At 48.4% G+C, this 20,087-nt stretch overlaps 1 protein-coding gene across 3 annotated transcripts in view; it reads left to right on the forward strand.

Annotated features, from left to right (window-relative positions):
* The first annotated feature begins 7,031 nt into the window (after positions 1–7,031).
* ARMC9 (armadillo repeat containing 9) overlaps positions 7,032–20,087 on the forward strand; it is a 152,859-nt gene continuing 139,803 nt past the window's right edge. For all 3 annotated transcript variants that reach the window (XM_066345603.1, XM_066345602.1, XM_066345604.1), the window contains exons 1-6: positions 7,032–7,195; positions 7,494–7,581; positions 9,049–9,174; positions 10,251–10,421; positions 11,884–12,039; positions 16,559–16,651. In XM_066345603.1, the coding sequence (XP_066201700.1) occupies positions 7,531–7,581; positions 9,049–9,174; positions 10,251–10,421; positions 11,884–12,039; positions 16,559–16,651 (597 nt within the window). In that variant the 5' untranslated portion in view covers positions 7,032–7,195; positions 7,494–7,530. The remainder of the gene's footprint in view (positions 7,196–7,493; positions 7,582–9,048; positions 9,175–10,250; positions 10,422–11,883; positions 12,040–16,558; positions 16,652–20,087) is intronic.

Here is a 20,087-nt window from a genome sequence, read left to right on the forward strand (position 1 = left end):
TATTTGACTTGCACCCCTGGGCCTCACCATGAACACAATACATGATCCTGTGAAGATGGTCTGAGGCAGGTAGGACCGGCACTTAGGCTCCGATGACTGTGAGCCAGGACGTGCTTGGTAGCTTGCAGAAATCCCCTCTGAAGCTGTGTCAGGGTGGCTGGGCCCCATCCATGCAAAAGACAGGATGGCCACATAACTCAAGGTGTTCTGTGTGTGCCATATTTGCTGTCCTCAGGGTGCGTTGACCTGAAACCACCCAAATTCAGTCACTTTAGCATCAACTCTCCCGGCTCAGGCCAACATACCACCCTCTGTGCTCACATCACATGCCCTGCAGTGGCATTTATTTATCTATTTAAAAGGTTTTATTTATTGATTTCAGAGGGGGGGGGGAGAGAGAGAGAGAGAGAGAGAGAGAGAGAGAAACATGAATGAATATATGTGCTTTCACCAGGCATGTCTAGGGTTTCAAACCAGCAACCTCAGAGTTCCAGGTTGATGCTCTATCCACTGTGCCACCACAGGTCAGGCTAATGTGTGTTTTTAAAACTTGCTTAGAAACAGTGATATTCCTCACAATAAATCTTAAGTGCCTGTATCTGGGAACAGCCCTGGTGAGAGCCCCAGCAGAAGTGTACTTGCTTTGAAATGATCTCAGATTCAGATTTGCTTTCCTGGAAGTTCATTTTAAGACTTGATCTTTAGGTCAACCTTATTCGGACCACAGAACTACTGGGGGCTGTGATGTGACTCACATCCCTGAGACAGAGCAAGGACAGTACTCAAAGCCCACATGGAAGTCTGGTCTCCCCTAGGTTCAGGCCTCCCCGCATTCCTGCTCACTGACAGCTCCCTCGGGAGAGGGTGTATTCCCAGCAGGGTATGCTCGCCTTCCAAGAAATCAAGCCGCCTGTGGGAGACACCAACATCCAGTTCCTCCACTTCTCTCATCGACCTGCACCCCCACACATCATGAGTGTTGGGCAGTGACTAAAAGCAACTTTCGTGGAAGGAAATCCTTTTTTCCTAAGCAGCGTCTTGCAGTAGTTCATCTTTTGATTTGTGCCTGCTATTTCTGTAGGTTCCTTGTCCCACCCTCTGATTAAATCCAGACGTGGCGTTTGCTCAGAGACGTGTTCTTGGTCTGAACTCCCTCTGCAGGAACGCGGAGACAAGCTCAGTCTAGCTGGCTGCCAGATTTGTTGGAGCAGCATAGCCTTACAGGGCTTACTCTAGGTGGCTCACCACCTCACTCAACTCAGGGGGTGCTGTTTACCAGGCTCCCTCTCGTTAAGGATTTGTACCCTCTTCCCCCGCTTTTGTCTCAGCTCTTTGCCCTTCAATAGAGACAGCGGCCAGGCAGTTAGTTGCCTGTTACAGCTGCAAGGATGACCGCAATCTAGAGCTGTGTCACATGCCACAATGATGCATGGCTTCCCACCCCTAAGGAGCGCACGGCTGGGACCCACAGAGGGCTGTCAGCTGCAGAAGACTCAGTTTTGTCCCACCCAATGCAGAGCTCAACTCAGTCGCTCTGATGTCCAGGGCAAGGCTGGTTAGCACCCCTGAAGTATTCTACATATTCCGAGAACAGAATTTGGCATTGAGTTTTTCACAGCAGCAATATCTTGATAATCCCAGAATTTGAGTGATGGATTTAGGCAGACTCATTAAATACAACCTCTCCACTTTTGTTTATGTTCAAATTTTTCATAATTAAAAATTTAGGAAAGTCATCTTGGGCGCACTGGCAGTTTGGGAAAACTGGAGTGTTCAAACAAGAACATCCCATTTAGGGCCAATGGAGTGCTTGTCAAGTCTTAAGAATTGGGAAGGGTAGGCAGAGGATTCAGTGTACTGCTCTGAATTCATGGAACACATAGAGCAGAGCCTATCTGCATAGTGCCCAAGTGAAGCTTCAGCCCTGAGCAGTTTTGCCTTATGACCCTGGACCATTGGCTCAGTGGTAGAGCGTGAGCCTGACATACGGATGTCCAGGGTTCGATTCCCTATCAGGGCACATAGGAGAAGCGACCTTCTGCTTCACCACCCCTCCCCTCCCTTCTCTCTCTCTTCCTCTCCCGCAGCCATGGCTCGATTCGTTCCAGTGCATCAGCCCCTGGTGCTGAGGATGGCTCCATGGAGCCTCTGCTTCAGGTACTAATAGCTCAGTTGTGAGGATGGCTCCAGATGGGCAGAGCATCAGGTCCAGATGGGGGCTGTTTGGTGGGTCCCCGTAGGGGCGCATGTGGGAGTCTATCTCCCAGGCTCTCACTTGGGAAAGAACTGCAGTGAGCCTTATCCAAGTCATGTAAGGAAAAGTAGTTCTTTTTGGTAAACCACTTCCCAGAACAAAAGGAGTGGAGGGATTTTTAAACTACCACTGTTCTCCATAAGCACTGGGCTCAGGTAAAGTACAACACTGTTAATCTGTAAAATTGTGAAAACAATATCCACATTATAGATGTGGTGTGAGAATTAAAAATAACCTGTGTAATTCACTTAGCATACACATAGAGTCACCATATTTAGCAAATAAAAATACTAGACAATATAATGTCCTGTATGTTCAAAAAATGGCAATATTTGGGATGATATACTAAAAACGTATCTTAAATTAAAATTTAACTGGCTGTCCTGTATTTTGTGTGACAATCCCAGGCACACAGTGAGTTAACAATACGTGTTAACTTTCATTATTATGAACAGGAAAATTATTTACTATTATTTCCAACCTGGACAGAATATCTCCTCCTGCTAAATACAGCTTTTCTTTAAAGACAATCTCAAAAGAGCATGGGCGGGGCTGGTGGCTGGGGAGATGGTGGTCAGGGACTACCTTAGGGCTTCCTCAGAAGACAGGCTCACCTGCCTTCCCCATGCTCTCTTCCCTGTCCCCACCTTCTTGGAAGCATGGAGATGGAAACCTCTCTAGCTACCTCCCCAGCCTCCAGCCCAGGTGGCTGACTTCAATTCAAAAGCACCACGGGCAAGGAGAGGTCGGACTTGCGCTCCAGTTTTATTTTCAAAAACCCAAGTTTCACGTGGTAAAAAATCTTTCTTTAAAGTCCCTGGAAACTGCTGTAGGGGGGTGGACCCCTGGTGCCTGGAGCTTTCAGGCAGACCTTGGGCGACATTTTTTGGGTCTAAGGCGGTCCTGGGTCACTCCAGTAAAATGGGAACAATGAATCCATCTTTTTGCGCGAACACCGTACAGAAACCTTCCCCTGCGGGTTTCGTTTTCCCTGTGATACAACGAGCTCCTCGAGGTCCGGGGTTGAGCCGGCTCGGGCTCATCCCCAGAGCTGGGAACCGGGCCAGGACCAACGCTGGTGGAAGCGAAGGAAAGCGGCGGGGAGCGCCGGCGACGCGGCCGCGCAGCGTGCGACCCCCCAGCGCTAACTTCGTCCTACTTCCGGCCCCGGGAACGTTCGCCTCCCCAGTTCCCAAAGCTCCCGCTTTCCCTCCCAGTACGCTCCGCGCCGGCTGCGTTCCGTGATTGGCTGCGCCTCCTCACGTGACGTCGAGCTGGCGGCGGCGGTTGCCGGGGCGACGGCTGGAGAGGTGGCTGCCGGGCAGGGTAGGCGCGGGTTCCTACTGTAGAGCACCGGGTAAGTACGTCTCTCGATGCGGCCGGGTTACGCGGTCCCGGGGCTGGAGGAGCTGCGATGGGGCTTCTCGTCTGCGGTCCAGGCCTCTCCCTGCGGCGTGGGCCCGAGGTGGTCCCCTGGACGTACCGAGGACAGGCCCAGCTGCTCCCCGCCAGCAGTTAGTAGTCCCTAATCCGTGCTGCAGTGGACCACACTTGGAGGGGACCCCAGGTCCTCCAGCTAGGTAGTGGCGGCGCGAGCGGGTGGCCTGTGACTTCTTGATGCACCCTCTCCGTTTTGTCCATCACCTAAGTCCCACTTCGCAGGCACCCCGGTTAACTCCAGATTTCATCCAGTCTAAGCAAAATCAGGATGCTTACTAAGCAGATCCTTCCGGCGACATCCCACAGCCTTCCCCTTAGTCCCAACCCCTATCATAGAGACATTCAGAAGCTGCCGCAGCAATCCTCGAACGCGGAGGAGTTCTCTCTAGTTGCTGCGTGAAATGGAGCAGCGGTTCTTTTGAATGGGCATAAAAGTCATCCGGAGAGCTTGTTTAAGAGAATTTCGGGGCATCGTACCTGCCATGCTGTTCAGTAAGGGCACGGTGGTGCTAGGAATTCCTGTGTGCACAGGCAGCCGGGTTGTTCTGATTCAGGTGGTCCAAACTCTGGGTAATACTGTGTAGCAGTTAACGTTGGTTTGGATTTAAATTCCTACCTTGTCACTTAGTAGCTGAGTTACTGGGAGCACCTCCACCTCCCTGAGCCTCAGTGGCCTCTTCTGTAAAAGGAGCATATAAATCACGTTCACTTCTCAGGTTTATTGTGAAAATTAAATGGGAAGATTTTTTGCACGTTGTCTGGCATACATTAAATCTTCAGTGAGTGAACCTATTGTAATTTAAAGATTTAGAGGAAATTTTGTCATTTTTAAGAATGTCAAGAGTAATAGAGTACCCAACAGTGGCTCACCTTCAGTGATAGAAGGTCACCGCAGAATCTTATCCAAATGATGGTTGCAAAGAACGTCCCTGAAGAAATGACATTCACTGAGTACAGGAGTTTGCCAAATGAAGGAAGACATGAGGAAACTGTGAAATAGGCTATGCAAAGGCCCTGAGAGAAGGGGGAGTTTAAGTTCTCAAGAATAACCAAGTGGCCTGACCTGTGGTGGCGCAGTGGATAAAGCATCGACCTGAAAATGCTGAGGTCGCTGGTTCGAAACCCTGGGCTTGCCTGGTCAAGGCACATATGGGAGTTGATGCTTCCAGCTCCTCCCCCCTTCTCTCTCTCTGTCTCTCTCTCTCCCTCTCTCTCTCCTCTCTAAAAATGAATAAATAAAATAAAAATAAAAAATTAAAAAAAAAAAAGAAAAAAAGAATAACCAAGTGTTCTTGTTCTGGGACCTTCAAAACTGCTATTTCCTCCGTTTGGGCTTCATTATTTGTCGAACATCTTGGGTTCCTCCCGGGCACTCTGCTAAGTTCTGGAGATAAAAAATTTTAATAATAGCTTCTTGCCTTGGTAAGCTGGGTGATAAGTGTAAAGCAGAAAGTGATGTAGGTCTGGCGCGTGGTGATGCAGTGGATAACGCAATGACCTGGAATGCTGAGGTCGCAGGTTTGAAGCCTTGGGCTTGCCGGATCAAGGCACATACGACAAGCAATCAATGAACAACTGAAGTGAAGCAACTATGAGTTGATATTTCTCACTTTCCCACTCCTCTCTCTCTCTCCTCTTTTTGTAAAATCAATAAATAAAATCTTAAAAAAGAAGTAAATGTAAGGTATAGAGGTAACCAGAGGAGAGAGGATTGCCCTGATGGGGATGGAGGGGGAGGGGTTCACGGACGTCTTCCTAAAGGAAGTTGTCTGAACGAAGCCATGAGGTAGGGCAAGTTCATCCATCAGAGGGCTTAGAAAGAGCATGTATGGTGGGGGAATGCCTGGGGGTTCACTATTGGTGGGGCCCAGTGTGGGGCATTGGAAGAAGGGTGCAGGGAGAGGGACAGGGGTGGTGGTCCAGGGAAGGGCTGGAGGGGTGGTGGTCCTCAAACAGTAGCTGTCTTCCTCCTCACGTGGATCTGGCAGGCCTGGAGGTGGCAGGTGGGGCCTGTGTCCTCTTTGTTCTCATTGTTACTTCCAGATCACCGACCCCCTCCTTTGAAGTACATGCCATGGGCTTTACCACTTGCCACCTCTCCTTGGGGCAGTCACCTTTCAGAGGCAGGGGTGTTTTTCTTGAAGACTATATAGCTCCTGGGTCACTGCCTGCCTCTCCACCTCCTCAACTTCATTTTTGATTTCAGCATCCTAGCTGCACAAATTTCTCCGTCCTCCTTACTTTTAGGCATTTTTTCCTCCATTGTCCTTATCCACCCACCGTGTGGTCATGATTTCAAACACCCATTCCCCTCTCTGACTTCCAGCTCACTTTAATGTGCCTCTTTTTTTTCTGAGGGGCTGAGGGAGAGAGAGAAACAGAAGGAGAGACAGGAAGGGAGAAGTGAGAAGCATCAGTTCATAGTAGCATCACCTTAGTTGTTCACTGATTGCTTTCTCATATGTACCTTGATTGGGGGGCTACAGCAGACCGAGTGACCCCTTGCTCAAGCCAGTGACCTTTGGGCTCAAGCCAGCGACCATGGGGTCATATTGATGATCCCACATTCAAGCCGGCAACCCAGTGCTCAAGCTGGTGAGCATGCACTCAAGCTAGATGAGCCTGTGCTCTAGCCGGCGACATCGGGATTTCAAACCTGAGACTTCAAACCTGCAACCTGGTCTACCATCTACGCACTGCGCCATCACTGGTCAGGCGTAATGGGCCTCTTATGCAGGTCTTCATCTCCATTACTTTCTCACTGGCTTACGATCCTCTTATGCACCCCTCCCCCTCCTAACCTCACTGAGCGTCAGTGCTCCGTGGGTGTTATACTTGTTTTCTCCTTCCCTGTCTCCTGGAGAATCTTGGCTCTGGTTGACCTAACTCAGACAGAAAACTGAAAATTGTGCAGACTTTTTGTCAACATTTAGTATGAATGGGCAGAATGAGGGATTAGTGACTTCATTTATATCAGATTCTAATGTGCAGCCCTCCTAAAGTAAATGAACTGACCTTATCCTTAAACTCTTCTGTTTTAAATAGACTTTGTGGTCTCGGCTATTTGAATTACACATACCACATTGTAGCACATTAGAAAAGTCTAATAAGAAAATTACTCTTCTACAGTCTCACCAGCAGTCTTTGCCTTCCCCATTTACTCCACCCTCCAGCCCTTGTCCACGTTCACGTTTCGAGTAGAAAGAATTACCGGTACTAATTACACGGAAGAATCACTTTGGACTTGAGCGACCCTGTTTCCCAGTGCTGCTGTAACCAGTTACCATAAACTCAGTGGCTTCAAACAACACGGTTGTTACCTTACAGTTCAGGAGATCAGCAGTCTGCGATGGGGCTCGCTGGATACAGATCAAGACGGTTGTAGGGCTCGTTCCTTTGTGGACGCTACAGAGGAGAATCCCTTCTTTGCCTTCTCCAGCTTCTGGAAGCTTCCTGCTTCCCTTGGCTCCTGGCCCTTCCTCCACCTCCGGGCTGCCACTGGCAGGCTGAGTCTTGCTCACCCTGGTGCGGACCCTCCTGCTTCCCTCTTCCCCTTGTAAGGACCCCTGTGCTTGCACTGGGCCCGCCCGATAATCCCGGCTCCTTTCCCTGTTTTAAGGTCGTGCTTGGCAACCTTAATGCCACCTGCAGCATTGTAATGTGGCACAGTGACAGCGGCCTAGGATAAGGATGTAGACAGACATTTTGGGGGACCGCTATCCTGCCCACCATAGCCACCGTGTTGTGATTTCCCCGATGGTTAAAATGAAAGCTCTTATTTTGTGTTTTTGCCTTGTAGAGATTTTCGCTGTGAGAATTACCAGAAACCTTTCAATATGGGGGATATCCTGGCTCATGAATCCGAGTTACTTGAACTAGTGAAAGAGGTAGGTATGCTCTACCGTGGGGCACAGAGAAAGACTGAAAACTTGTAAAGCCTGTGATTACAGCGCGGCGAGTTCTGTAGCGACTTGCAGTGTTGCTTCTCTGGTTACATCATGGTTATCTGTTTTCCATCACACAGCTTTCCATGTGCTTACATTTTGTTTTCATAACTAAACTGAAATCTTAAAGGTACTTTTTAGAATTCTTTTATTTTTTTTTATTGATTTTAGGGAGAGAGAGAGAAAAACATCAATTTGTTGTTCTAGTGATTTATTATTCATTGGTTGATTCTGACCAGGGATCCAAACTGCAGCAATGGTGTACGGGGGCAACGCTCTAAAACCAACTGAGCTACCCGGCCAGGGCCGAGAATTCTTTTAAAGAAACTACCAGGAGCAACACGTGGTTATGGTCAAAGATTCCAACAGCATGGAAGAATAAGCATTGAATGTCCCTGCCCACTCCATCGATGACCGTGGCTAATGGCCGAGTGTAGTATCTTCCCGGACTTTTCTCTGTGAATGTTTAAAACATAGTCACGTTTGTAGTTTGTTTTACAAAATGAGATGGCACCATTCACACTGTTCTGAACATCTTCCTGTGATCCTCACGCTTTTAATGCTGTCGAGTATTCCATCGAGGGTCAGCGCCGTAGGGACGTAGGTCATGCCTGTTAATGGACATTTAGGGGTCTCACGCGGAGGGCTTCTGCAACAAGGGACCCATGCCTGATGCTTTTTGGTTCTCTGCTGCGTTCAGTGTGGGGCCAGCACGTAGTTGGTGCTAAAGGAGGAGTCCCTGCTGCTTTCCTGTGTGATTCAGCGGTCGAGAGGCAGCGCTGGAGTAGGGACTGGGGCTGGAGTAGGACTGGGGCTGGAGTAGGGACTGGGGCTGGAGTAGGGACTGGGGCTGGAGTAGGGACTGGGGCTGGAGTAAGGACTGGGGCTGGAGTAGGGACTGGGGCTGGAGTAGGGACTGGGGCTGGAGTAGGGACTGGGGCTGGAGTAAGGACTGGGGCTGGAGGAGGGACTGGGGCTGGAGTAAGGACTGGGGCTGGAGGAGGGACTGGGGCTGGAGGAGGGACTGGGGCTGGAGTAAGGACTGGGGCTGGAGTAGGGACTGGGGCTGGAGTAAGGACTGGGGCTGGAGTAGGGACTGGGCGTCCACCTGCAGCAGCCTTGGGATGTGTTTGCAGGATCTGTCACAGTGGGGGGTGGGGGGGACAGCAGGGCTGGGAAGCCACAGTCAGGAGGGGAAACAGAAAGCTGTGAGTGGCAGACTGGAAGGAGGGCGGAGGGCCGCTAACAGTAGAGGAGCATGGTCGGAATGCAGGGCGGGGGCGTTTGAAGAAATTACTTCTTCCAAAGATGACAGTCCATTAGAAATGGTGATAATATTGACCTGGCGCAGTTACTTTGTTGATGTGTTATATCAGAGAACTGTAGTTATGTTTGTGTTCTCTTTTATAGTATTTGGTTTTTGCTGAATTTGAAGACACCTTGAAAACATTTTCAAAAGAATGCAAACTAAAGGGAAAACCATTAACTAAAACAGCAGGTGGCTCTTTAAGGGACTCCAAATCATTGATAATCCAGGTAACTTTCTTTACTTTTTTTTTTTTTTAGTAAGAGAAAGGTTACTTAGAAAGTCACAGAGGTAGAAGAAATGGGCTTTAGGAAGCAAGTTACAGAGACAAGAGAGGGGTGCGTAGGAGAGGGAGGGAGGTGCAGCGTACCCAGCGGGCTCTGGTCGGCCGTGTGTCTGCTGCGTGCGGGGGGCCGGCAGGTCCAAAGCCCAGCTCCCCTGTGTGTGCCTGGGAGGTCTCTGGGCACAAGGTTTTTTGTTTTCCTTGTGTTTTTTTTTTTATTGTTGTTATTTGTTTGTTTGTTTCTTTAAATTTTAGAGAGAGGAAGGGAAAGACAGAGAGAGATCTGTTTATTGTTCCACTTATTTATGTATTCGTTGGTTGATTCTTGTGGGTGCCCTGACCAGGAAGCAGGCCCGCAACCTTGGCGTATCAGGGCGCTGCTGTAACCAACTGAGCTACCTGGCCAGGGCCTACGGCCGCAAGTCTTTGACTTAGGCCTGAGCCCTTCCCTTTCGGAGGCCGTAAATGTCTTGCTGACTCCTAATAGCCAGATTTGATATCACAAGGGGGTGGAAGCCAGGGCTGGTCTGCAGGAGCCTCAGCCTATGGAGCCGGAAGCCCTGTGGACCTCCAGATTCCTTGTTCTTTTCTTTTTTCTTTCTTTTCTTTTTTTTTTTTTTATAGAGAGAGAGACAGGAAGGGAGACAGATGAGAAGCATCAACTCATAGTTGTATCACTTTAGCTGTTCATTGATTGCTTCTCATCTGTGCCTTGATCGGAGGGGGGGGGGGGCTCCAGCCAAGCTGGTGACCCTGTGTTCAAGCTGGTGAGCCTGCGCTCAAGCCAGCAACGTCGGGGTTATGAACCTGGGACCCCTGCGTCCCAGGCTGGCGTTCTACCTACTGCGCCACCACTGGTCAGGTGACCTCCAGTTTTCTGTCCCTTACCTTCAAAAAGGAGACTTGTTCTCTCACACTGAAACCACAGAGTAATGGGGTCTCCGAGGTATTGGGAAGGTTGCGAGGGGTGCTGGGAGAATGGGCACCCCTGTGACCGGGTTCAGTCTGATGTCTTCTCCGCAGAAGGACCTGACCGCTGCCTTTGACACTGGAGACCAGAAGGCGTTCTTTGGTCTGTGGGGAGAGCACATTCCCAGCTCCATCCGAGACGGTGACTCCCTGGCCCAGAAGTTGGAATTCTACCTTCACATCCATTTTGCCATCTATCCTCTGAAACACTCCGTGGGGAGACCTGTAGGTTCCCCTTGTGGTGCGGGTTGGTCCGAATCGTGTGTCCAGGGAGAATGATAGCTGTTCTTCCAAATGAGCATTAGTTTAGTGCTATGGCCATTTTATCATATTGCTAAGGGGCATATGTCTTGTGTTCTGATGAATGATTTTCTGCTTCATTCCCAGCAGTTTATTTTCTAATTCACATGGAAAGTTATTTTCTGTAATGAAAGCTATATTGTTTTCCTGAATACCTCAAGTTTTTGAAAACTGAGCATACGTATACTTCATGTATGTCTAAGAAAACACATGTGCAGACCACATATTAGAAGAGAAATTTAAGCATTAGCAGTAGGAAAAGGGTGTGCCTGATTGCGTGGGTCCATTTGAATAGTAAGTTGAATTCTGCTTCTGCAGCCTTTGTCCGGGCAGGGCTGGGACACGCGGAGAGACGAGGGCTTTGCCGGCGGGGCGCGTGACGGAAGGGGAGCAGAGCCAGGCTGACATGTGACCCCGCTCACGGTGGCTTCTCCATGCGCTGCCTGCCGCCCCGAGGGCCTGTGTCACTTAGGGAACTGTCTGGGGGCTGAGGGAGGGCTGCGGGTGCAGGGGCAGCTTTACAGTAACACCATTCTAGGGGCTGCCCCCCCAGAGAGTACTCCTGTGGGTACGATCATGGGGGATTTCCGTCTTGGCATTTATTTCTGTTTTCTAATTTTTTCATTTCGGTAGAAGAAAATCACTAAACAGTGTACACTTTTTATATCTGGTGGTCAGAAGAGGGTGCACGATGTAGGGCAGTGAGAAGCAGGGCTTGGAAGGACAGGCTTCCCCTGCGTGTGCGAGGCTGTGGGGGTGACACCGGGGAGGGCAGGGTGGTCTGGGAAGGAGAGCGCCAAGGGCAGGGTTAGAATCGCGACTCCTCCGTCCTCCGAGGCCCAGGAGGGAATAGACAGCCCGGAGGACTGGCCTGGCCGCGGACTTCACAGGGAGTCAGTGCAGCGGGCAAGGCCAGTTCTCAGTGACCTTCCAGAAGGAAAGGAAGGTGATGTGGAAACTTCTGTTTCAAAGAAGTCTTCACCTTCAGAAACCTCCCCTTCGGGAATCACAGGAATGCACACAAACATTATGGTCTCTGAAACATGGGAACAATGTACGTATCTCACAATGGGGAACTGAGTAAAGAGATTGAGACGGACCCACAGGTTGGGGCTTTGTCTTGCCAGTAACAGGATGGTTATGATGAATCCTAAGGATGTGAGAAATGGTAATAAAGTAAAAGGCCGCACACTGAACATCTCTCCTCTGATATTCCTGACAGCTGGATAGGGGTGCAGAGGGGGCTGATGTTAGGATGACTGGGGGCAGCGTGCCTGCCAGGCCGGGGGAGGGGCCGCCCGGGACGTGGCTGGAGAGAGGCTGGCATGGACAGGTGGACGGGGCGTCACGCATGGGACCTCAGATGAGCGTCTCCTGTTCCTCATAGGACAAAGAGGAACTGGATGAAAGGATTTCATATTTCAAAACCTACCTGGAGACCAAAGGGGCGGCGCTGAGCCAGACCACAGAGCTCCTCCCCTTCTACGCCCTGCCGTTTGTTCCCAACCCTGCGGCGCACCCGTCATACAAAGAGCTCTTCCAGGTGAGTGACAGCCTCTGAGCCCTGTGGTTTCGCCTGGTTTACGCTGGTGCTTCCTGAATGATGCTGCAAAAAGCTAAAACCTGTGGCCTGACCTGTGGTGGCGCAGTGGATAGACTGTCGGCCTGGAATGCTGAGGTCGCCGGTTCGAAACCCTGGGTTTGCCGGGTCCAGGCACCTATGGGAGTTGATGTCTCCTGCTCCTCCCCCCCTTTCTCTCTTTCTCTCTCTCTCCTCTCTAAGAGAAATGATAAATAAAATAAAAAGTTCAAATTTGCTTCTGGTATAGTTTAAGAATATTCGCTTTAACAAACTTTTCTTCTACCATACAGTGTGATGTTTTTGGTTCCACCCAGACTTGTTAATCCTGACCAACATAAACATTTTTTTAGGATAAAAAAATATATAGATTTTTATTTATTCATTTTAGAGAGAAGAGAGAGAGAAGGGGGGAGGATCATGAAGCATCAACACCCATACAGCATAAGTATTTTTAATATACTAACACCTTAACTCATTCCGTGTATACTTTTCCAGTATGAGAAGAATAACTTATTCTGTATATTAACAATTTGTTTCCTGAAAATGAACTAGAGTCTTTTACACAGTTGCTGGCCGTGTATATATTAATTTGTATTAAAATTCTCACTTGGCGTATGTATATTTGGTTACTTGATTTGTACGTTATTTCCACCAGGCTATTTGTCTAGCTCTTTTATACTTTATTTAAGTTAACATTTCAGCATAATACTTATTAACAGGCTTTACTTAACAGAAATTTTTGTTCACTTACTAAAATTAACATGTCCCACCGAGAGTTTTATTGAAATGTGTTTTGAGCCAACACTCTTTTGATGTAACTCGATTGCTTTTTCTAAAGATCTCACAGTTTCCAAAATCTGCGTGGAGCTTACAGCTCTGCCATTGAACAGCTTCCTTTCAGTCTCCTATTCCGTCAGCGTCAGTAACTTTCACGGCCCTTCCACGATGCTGCTAGCCAGGTGCTTGACTGACTCGTCAAAGCAGCCTTGTTGTGAAGCAGCCTAAGTTGAATTCTGGGCTTGTTTTTCTGGCCAGCCCAAATGTAGTGTGACCGCCTTCTTCTGAAGGTCGAGACGGAAAGGTTAGGAAGGGGATGAAACTTGAAAGGGACGTCAGGTTTTCTCACAGTGAAGACTTGTGTGGCTCAGCTTAGCTGGGCGTGAGGTGGAGCGGGCTGTCAGGGAGGGGCCTGCTGAGGCTGCCGGCACGTTTGCGGGTCTGGGGACCATCGGTATTCATGGAGTTGTTTTAGTCCAATTTTTTTCTTTTGCTATTCTCTACACAAGTTCTTTTTAATGGACCTCATAGATGCTTTTGTGTGTATGCATAACAACATCTAGAGTTAATACCTTTATTCTCTTCCTGACCATGACCACGATTTTTGAATGCATCAGCCTCATTCATTCCCTTTCCAATTTATGTGCTATTATTGTCAAATATTTTAGTTATTTACTTTAACCCCACGGATCAGAATTGTTTGCTATTTTAGGCAATCGCTGTGTGTATAGCTTCGCCCTTACATTTGCCAGTATTTTGCTTCCTGTTCCGTCTTGCTTTGAGAACCTGCCTCCTGGGGTCATTTTCTGCTTCACTTTAAGTGTGTTCTTTTAAAATCCCCTTTGGGGCCCTGACCAGGTGACTCAGTGGATAAAGTGCCCACATGGAGTGCCAGAGGTCACGGATTTGACCCCCAGTAAGGTCACGTATGAGAAGCAATCAGTGAGTTCACAAATAAGTGGAACAACTGAGTGAAATAACAAGTTAATGCTTCTCTCTCCCTCTTCCCCCTCCTCCCAAATCAGTGGGGGGGTCTCCTTTGGTTGTGGACCCCCCTTCTTTCTGTTTTGTTTGTCTGAAAACGTCTTTACTGCTGCATTCTCATACAGGGTCAGAATAATAGGTTTATAGTTACTTTCTTTTAGTCCATTGAAGGTATTATTTCTTCTCCCAGCTCCCACTGTTGCTGTTTTGAAGTTGGCCATCAGGCTAATTGCTGTTACTTTTATAGGCGATCTGTCTTTTTCCCTGGCCTTTAAGATTCTGTAATTTCACTGCAGTGTGTCTAGGGGCACCCAAATATTCTGTTTTATTCTTTACCGTGTCTTGATTTGTATTGGCCAATACAGCAGTCCTTTCTTTTGATTCTCTCCTGGATAGTCGAGCACAGAGAGCCTGACATGGGAGCGTTTCCTGCAGCTGCCGTAACAGCAGACCACAGACAAGGTGTCTTAAAACGAGAGAAATGTATTGTCTCACAGCCAGAAGTTTAAAATCCACATGTCTGCCAGGAGGGCTGCGCTTCCTGCAGAGCCTCTCGGGGAGGACCCTTCCTTGCCTCTCCCAGCTTCTGGAAGCTTACCGTGTCACTTGACTGGTAGCAGCATAATTCCAGCCTGTGATCGGTTTTTTGTTTGTTTGTTTGTTTTTAAAGAAAGACAGAAGAAAGGAGAGAGAGAGAGAGGGAAGCATTCATTTGCGGTTCCACTTAGTTGTGCCTCGTTCACTGGTTCTCCCCATGTGTGCCCTGACTGGGGGTTGAACTCACAACCTTAGAGTTTCAAGTCAACGCCGCTCCGACTGACCTGGCTAGCCAGGGCCTCTCTGGTCTTCTTTACATGGCCATCTTCTTTCTGTGTCTGTGTTATTCTTTTTCTTATAAAGACACCATTCATGTTGAATTAAGAGCCCACCTTTGCCTGACCTGTGGTGGCGCAGTGGATCAAGCATCGACCTGGAACACTGAGGGCGCTGGTTCAAAGCCCCAGGCCTGCCTGGTCAAGGCACATACAAGAAGCTACTATGAATCGATGATTCCTGCTCCTCCTCACCCTTTCTCTCTCTCTCCTCTCTCTAAAATCAATTTAAATAAAAATGGAAAAAAAGCCTATCTTTCTCCAGTGTGACCTCATCTTAACTAGTTATATCTGCAACAACCCCTATCCCCAATGACCTCACATTCTGAGATTGGAACTTCAACATATCTTTATATTATTTTTTTAATTTTAATTTTTAAAAAAAGATTTTATTGATTGATTTTTAGAGAGAGCAGAGAGAGAGGCATGAGGTAGAGGGAGGAGCAGGAGCATCAACTCGTATTTGTTTGTGTATGTGCCTCGACCGGGCAAACCACAGGCCAGGCTCAGCATATCTTTTTAGGGGACACAATTCAACTTATAACATATACACATTAGAAATAAACTTATTATGCTATGTCAGGGAATTAAAAAGCTTTTTAAAATATAAGACTTTGGCCCTGGCCGGTTGGCTCAGTGGTGGAGCGTTGGCCTGGCGTGCGGAAATCCCGGGTTCGATTCCCGTCCAGGGCACACAGGAGAGGCGCCCATCTGCTTCTCCACCCCTCCCCCTCTCCTTCCTCTCTGTCTCTCTCTTCCCCTCCCGCAGCCGAGGCTCCATTGGAGCAAAGGATGGCCTGGGGCGCTGGGGATGGCTCCTTAGCCTCTGCCCCAGGCGCTAGAGTGGCTCTGGTCCCGACAGAGTGACGCACGGATGGGCAGAGCAACGCCCCCTGGTGGGCGTGCCCGGTGGATCCCGGTCCGGCGCATGCGGGAGTCTGTCTGACTGCCTCCCGGTTTCCAGCTTCAGAAAAATTAAAAAAAAAAATAAAAAAGAAAAAAAAACATATAAGATTTTTCTGCTTATCTGGACGTATTTTTTCAAAAGTCAGGCAACACCCTGGGTAGACTGGGTGGGTGGGGTGGGTGGCGTGGGTGAGGCTATGGAGCGGAGAGGAGAGAGAGGGGACAGGTGGGAAGGTCTGTGGGAGGTGGGGCGGAGTCTCAGAGGTCAGTGGGTAGGAATTTTTAGTGGTCCAGCTTCATTTCAATGGAACTTCTGAGTTGGGGTGGTAGACATTTTTGTATAAAGACTAAGGAAAATTTGCCCTGAGAAAGATTGTTGCTTGTCACACTTTTTTCTTTTGCTGCTTAAGTCATTTTTTCTTTCTTGGTGAGAATTATTTGAGATAAATAATTTATTTTAAGGGGCAAATCAAACTAAAAGATATATCATAATTCTTGACATGATAGAGTACTTGGGGTACTTACTGCCTTTTCCTTACCGAGGTGAGGTTTATGGAAGCCAGCCCCTTTCCTGGGAGCCTCTCAGTAATTTAGGGACCCTGTGTGCATCCAGTGCGTCATATGCCTGCCCTGTACTGAGTTCTTTTTGATGTTCAACCGAATAAGGTTACTTGTCATGCTTGTGTTTAAACCACTTGAAATATTCAAATCATGTACAGGGTTATTTTTTCCTTGTTTATGAAAGAATTCTGTTTTCCCTTTCTGCAATGGGTCCTGGAACCTTCTGTAAATGAATCGGTCAGTTGTCCTAAAGCCTGTTATACATCACCACACCACTGCCAGAACAGCGTGCTTATTTGACCCTAACGGCCACAACTTGACGATGATGTTGACATTTACGTGATGTAGCTTTTATTTTCCTTGTTTTTTCTTTCCTTCAGGATTCTTGGACTCCAGAATTGAAGTTCAAGTTGGAGAAGTTTCTGGCTTTAGTGTTTAAAGCCTGTAACACGCCAAAGCTTTTAACATTATATGTATCCTTTCGAAGCAGACAGAGGCCACCAACGGTGTTAGAGTAGCTCACTGCTTTAGGCTGCTCACAGATAGAGATGATTGATTGTGCGGCTTCCACACGTACAAGGTGAATGAAGCGTGAGTGGGAGGCTGTTCCGGGACCATAAAGGGCTGAGTTCTATGGCACCGGGTCTCTGACACTGGACAGTGTCTTCATTTTCTGTCCTGTGCTGAGGCTGTGTTAGCGGGAGAAGAATGTCTGTCTTTTTGGAAATGAGCTTCTTGGAATAACTGTCCCTTTGTAGAAAATTAGTCAACCACTTTTATTTCTTTTGAGAGAGAGAAAGAGACAGACAGGAAAGGAGAGAGAGAGTGAGAAGCATCAACCAGTAGTTGGTTTCACTTTAGTTGTACATTGAGCTTCTCATACATGCTTTGACCAAGGCCATGCCAGTAACCCCTTGCTCAAGCCAGTGACCTTGGGCTTTTTATGCCAGTGACCTTTGGGCTCAAACTGGCAAGCTTTGGATGATCCCCTACTCAAGCCAGCAACCCCACGCTGACAAGCGCACCTTGAGGCTTTGAACCAGAGACCTCAGTATTCCGGGTCAAGGATTTTATTCATTGCGCCACCACAACAGGCCGTTTAATCACTTTTAATGCCTTGAGGTCCTGTCTTATGAATCAAGTGACCATATAATCTGTTATTCAAATTGAGACTTTTTTATTATTGATTTTACAGAGAGGAAGGGGGAGAGAGAGAGAGAGAGACATCAATTTGTTATTCCACTTACTTATGAATTCATTGGTTGACCCTTATATGTACCCCAAGTGGGGATCATACCCACACCTTGGCATATCAGGACAACTCTCTAACCAACTGGACCACTGGACTCAATTGGGACTTTTTGAGATTTTTTTTTTTTTTTTCTTTTAATTTTTCTGAAGCTGGAAACAGGGAGAGACAGTCAGACAGACTCCCGCATGCGCCCGACCCGGGATCCACCCGGCACGCCCACCATAGGGTGACGCTCTGCCCACCAGGGGGCGATGCTCTGCCCATCCTGGGCGTCGCCATGTTGCGACCAGAGCCACTCTAGCGCCTGAGGCAGAGGCCACAGAGCCATCCCCAGCGCCCGGGCCATCTTTGCTCCAATGGAGCCTTGGCTGCGGGAGGGGAAGAGAGAGACAGAGAGGAAAGCGCGGCGGAGGGGTGGAGAAGCAAATGGGCGCTTCTCCTGTGTGCCCTGGCCGGAATCTTGAGATATTTTTAAAAGATTATATTTATTTACTTGAGAGAGAGAAGAGAGAGAGAGAGAGAGAAAGGGGATGAGGGTGGGAAGCATCAATTTAGCTGCTTCTCAGTATGCCTTGACCGGGTAAGTCCAGCAACCTCAGTCCTAGGTAGACGTTCTATTGAATTGGGACTTTTTTAGAAACAACTTTTTTGAGGTGTAATTTATAGACCATAAAAGTGTACAATTTAATGCTTTTTAGCAAATGTATAGAGTTGTGCAGCCATCATCACAGTCTGATTCAAATCAGGCCACCTGTCAGAGTAAAGAGGGGCACTGAGTGGACGGCGTACTGCTCAGGCAGCCGTATGAGCGGAGCCGTCTAGGGAAGGGTGGGCCTGGGGGTCGCCCGCCCCGGGAGGCCGGTTTCCCAAAGCTTGTTAGTCTGGTTGGACACTGTCTCCTTTTACGCTGAACAGGAAATATTAGAAGTTATTTCATAACAACAATATAACATCTTGAATTGTAAAGTTCGTATTTATTCAAATTTAATGAAAAGTTTAGGCCGCTGTGCTGCGTACCACCTGCTTCCTGGTTGTCCCTGGGATTCTGTGACGCGCTTCCTCTGCTGCTGCCTCGGCCTGCCGCGGCTCCCTGTCGCCGTGTCGGGGCCTCGCCTCGCCTGAGACTGTCCACAGTCGGGCTGAGCTACAGCTCGCCTCCGCTTTGTGGCCCCAGGTTTTCCTCAGGTCCTTCCCTCTACCCGCATACCATGATGTGTGCGTATCCAGCCCCTTTTCCTCTTAGCGTTCCGTATAAAACGACAGTTTTCAGTGAAATGAGGACTTTCCAACCTGACTTGTAATTATTTTAGTATTCTTTTTAAAAATATTTTTTAAAAGTTATTAATTTTATTTTTTTAATTATTATTTTTTTTTTTGTATTTTTCTGAAGCCGGAAATGGGGAGGCAGTCAGACAGACCCCTGCATGTGCCCGACCAGGATCCACCCGGCACGCCCACCAGGGGGTGATGCTCTGCCCATCCGGGGCGTCGCTCTGTCATGACCAGAGCCATTCTAGCACCTGGGGCAGAAGCCAAGGAACCATCCCCAGCGCCCAGGCCATCTTTTGCTCCAATGGAGCCTTGGCTGCGGGAGGGGAAGAGAGAGACAGAGAGGAAGGAGAGGGGGAGGGGTGGAGAAGCAGATGGGTGCTTCTCTTGTGTGCCCTGGCCAGGAATCGAACCCGGGACCCCTGCACGCCAGGCCGACGCTCCACCACCGAGCCAACCGGCCAGGGCCTAATTTTAGAGCTAAAGAGACAAAAACATAGATCTGTTCCTCTATGTGCCCTGACCAGGGATCAAACCAGCAAACTGCTTCAGGACGATGCTCCAACCAACCGAGCTATCCGACCAGGGCTATTTTTGTACTCCTTTAAAAAGCATTTCTCAGCTTAGAGGTAATGGTACCAATATGTTAAGATTCTAACTTGAGCCTGACCAGGCGGTGGCGCAGTGGATAGAGCGTCGGACTGCAATGCGAAGGACCCAGGTTCGAGATCCTGAGGTCGCCAGCTTGAGCACGGGCTCATCTGGTTTAAGCAAAGCTCACCAGCTTGGACTCAAGGTTGCTGGCTTGAGCAATGGGTTACTCGGTCTGCTATAGCCTCACAGTCAAGGCACATATGAGAAAGCAATCAATGAACAACTAAAGTGCCACAACGAAAAACTGATGATTGAGGCTTCTCATCTCTTTCTCTTCCTGTCTGTCTGTTCCTATCTTCCCTCTCTCTGACTCTCTCTCTGTAAAAAAAAAAATAAATAAATAAAAAGATTCTAGCTTGACCAGGCGATGGCGCAGTGGATAGAGCGTTGGACTGGGATGCTGAGGACCCAGGTTCGAGACCCCGAGGTCGCCAGCTTGAGCGCAGGCTCATCTGGTTTGAACAAAGCTCACCAGCTTGGACCCAAGGTTGCTGGCTCGAGCAAGAGGTTACTCGGTCTGCTGAAGGCCCGCGGTCAAGGCACATATGAGAAAGCAATCAATGAACAACCAAAGTGTCACAATGCGCAATGAAAAACTAATGATTGATACTTCTCATCTCTCCATTCCTGTCTATCCCTGTCTATCTCTCTCTCTGACTCTCTCTGTCTCTGTAAAAATAAATAAATAAATAAATAAATAAATAAAAAAGATTTACAAAAAAAGGTTTCTATTT

This window comes from Saccopteryx leptura, chromosome 7, assembly GCF_036850995.1.
Source record: "Saccopteryx leptura isolate mSacLep1 chromosome 7, mSacLep1_pri_phased_curated, whole genome shotgun sequence".
In the NCBI taxonomy this organism is placed as follows: Eukaryota; Metazoa; Chordata; class Mammalia; order Chiroptera; family Emballonuridae; genus Saccopteryx; species Saccopteryx leptura.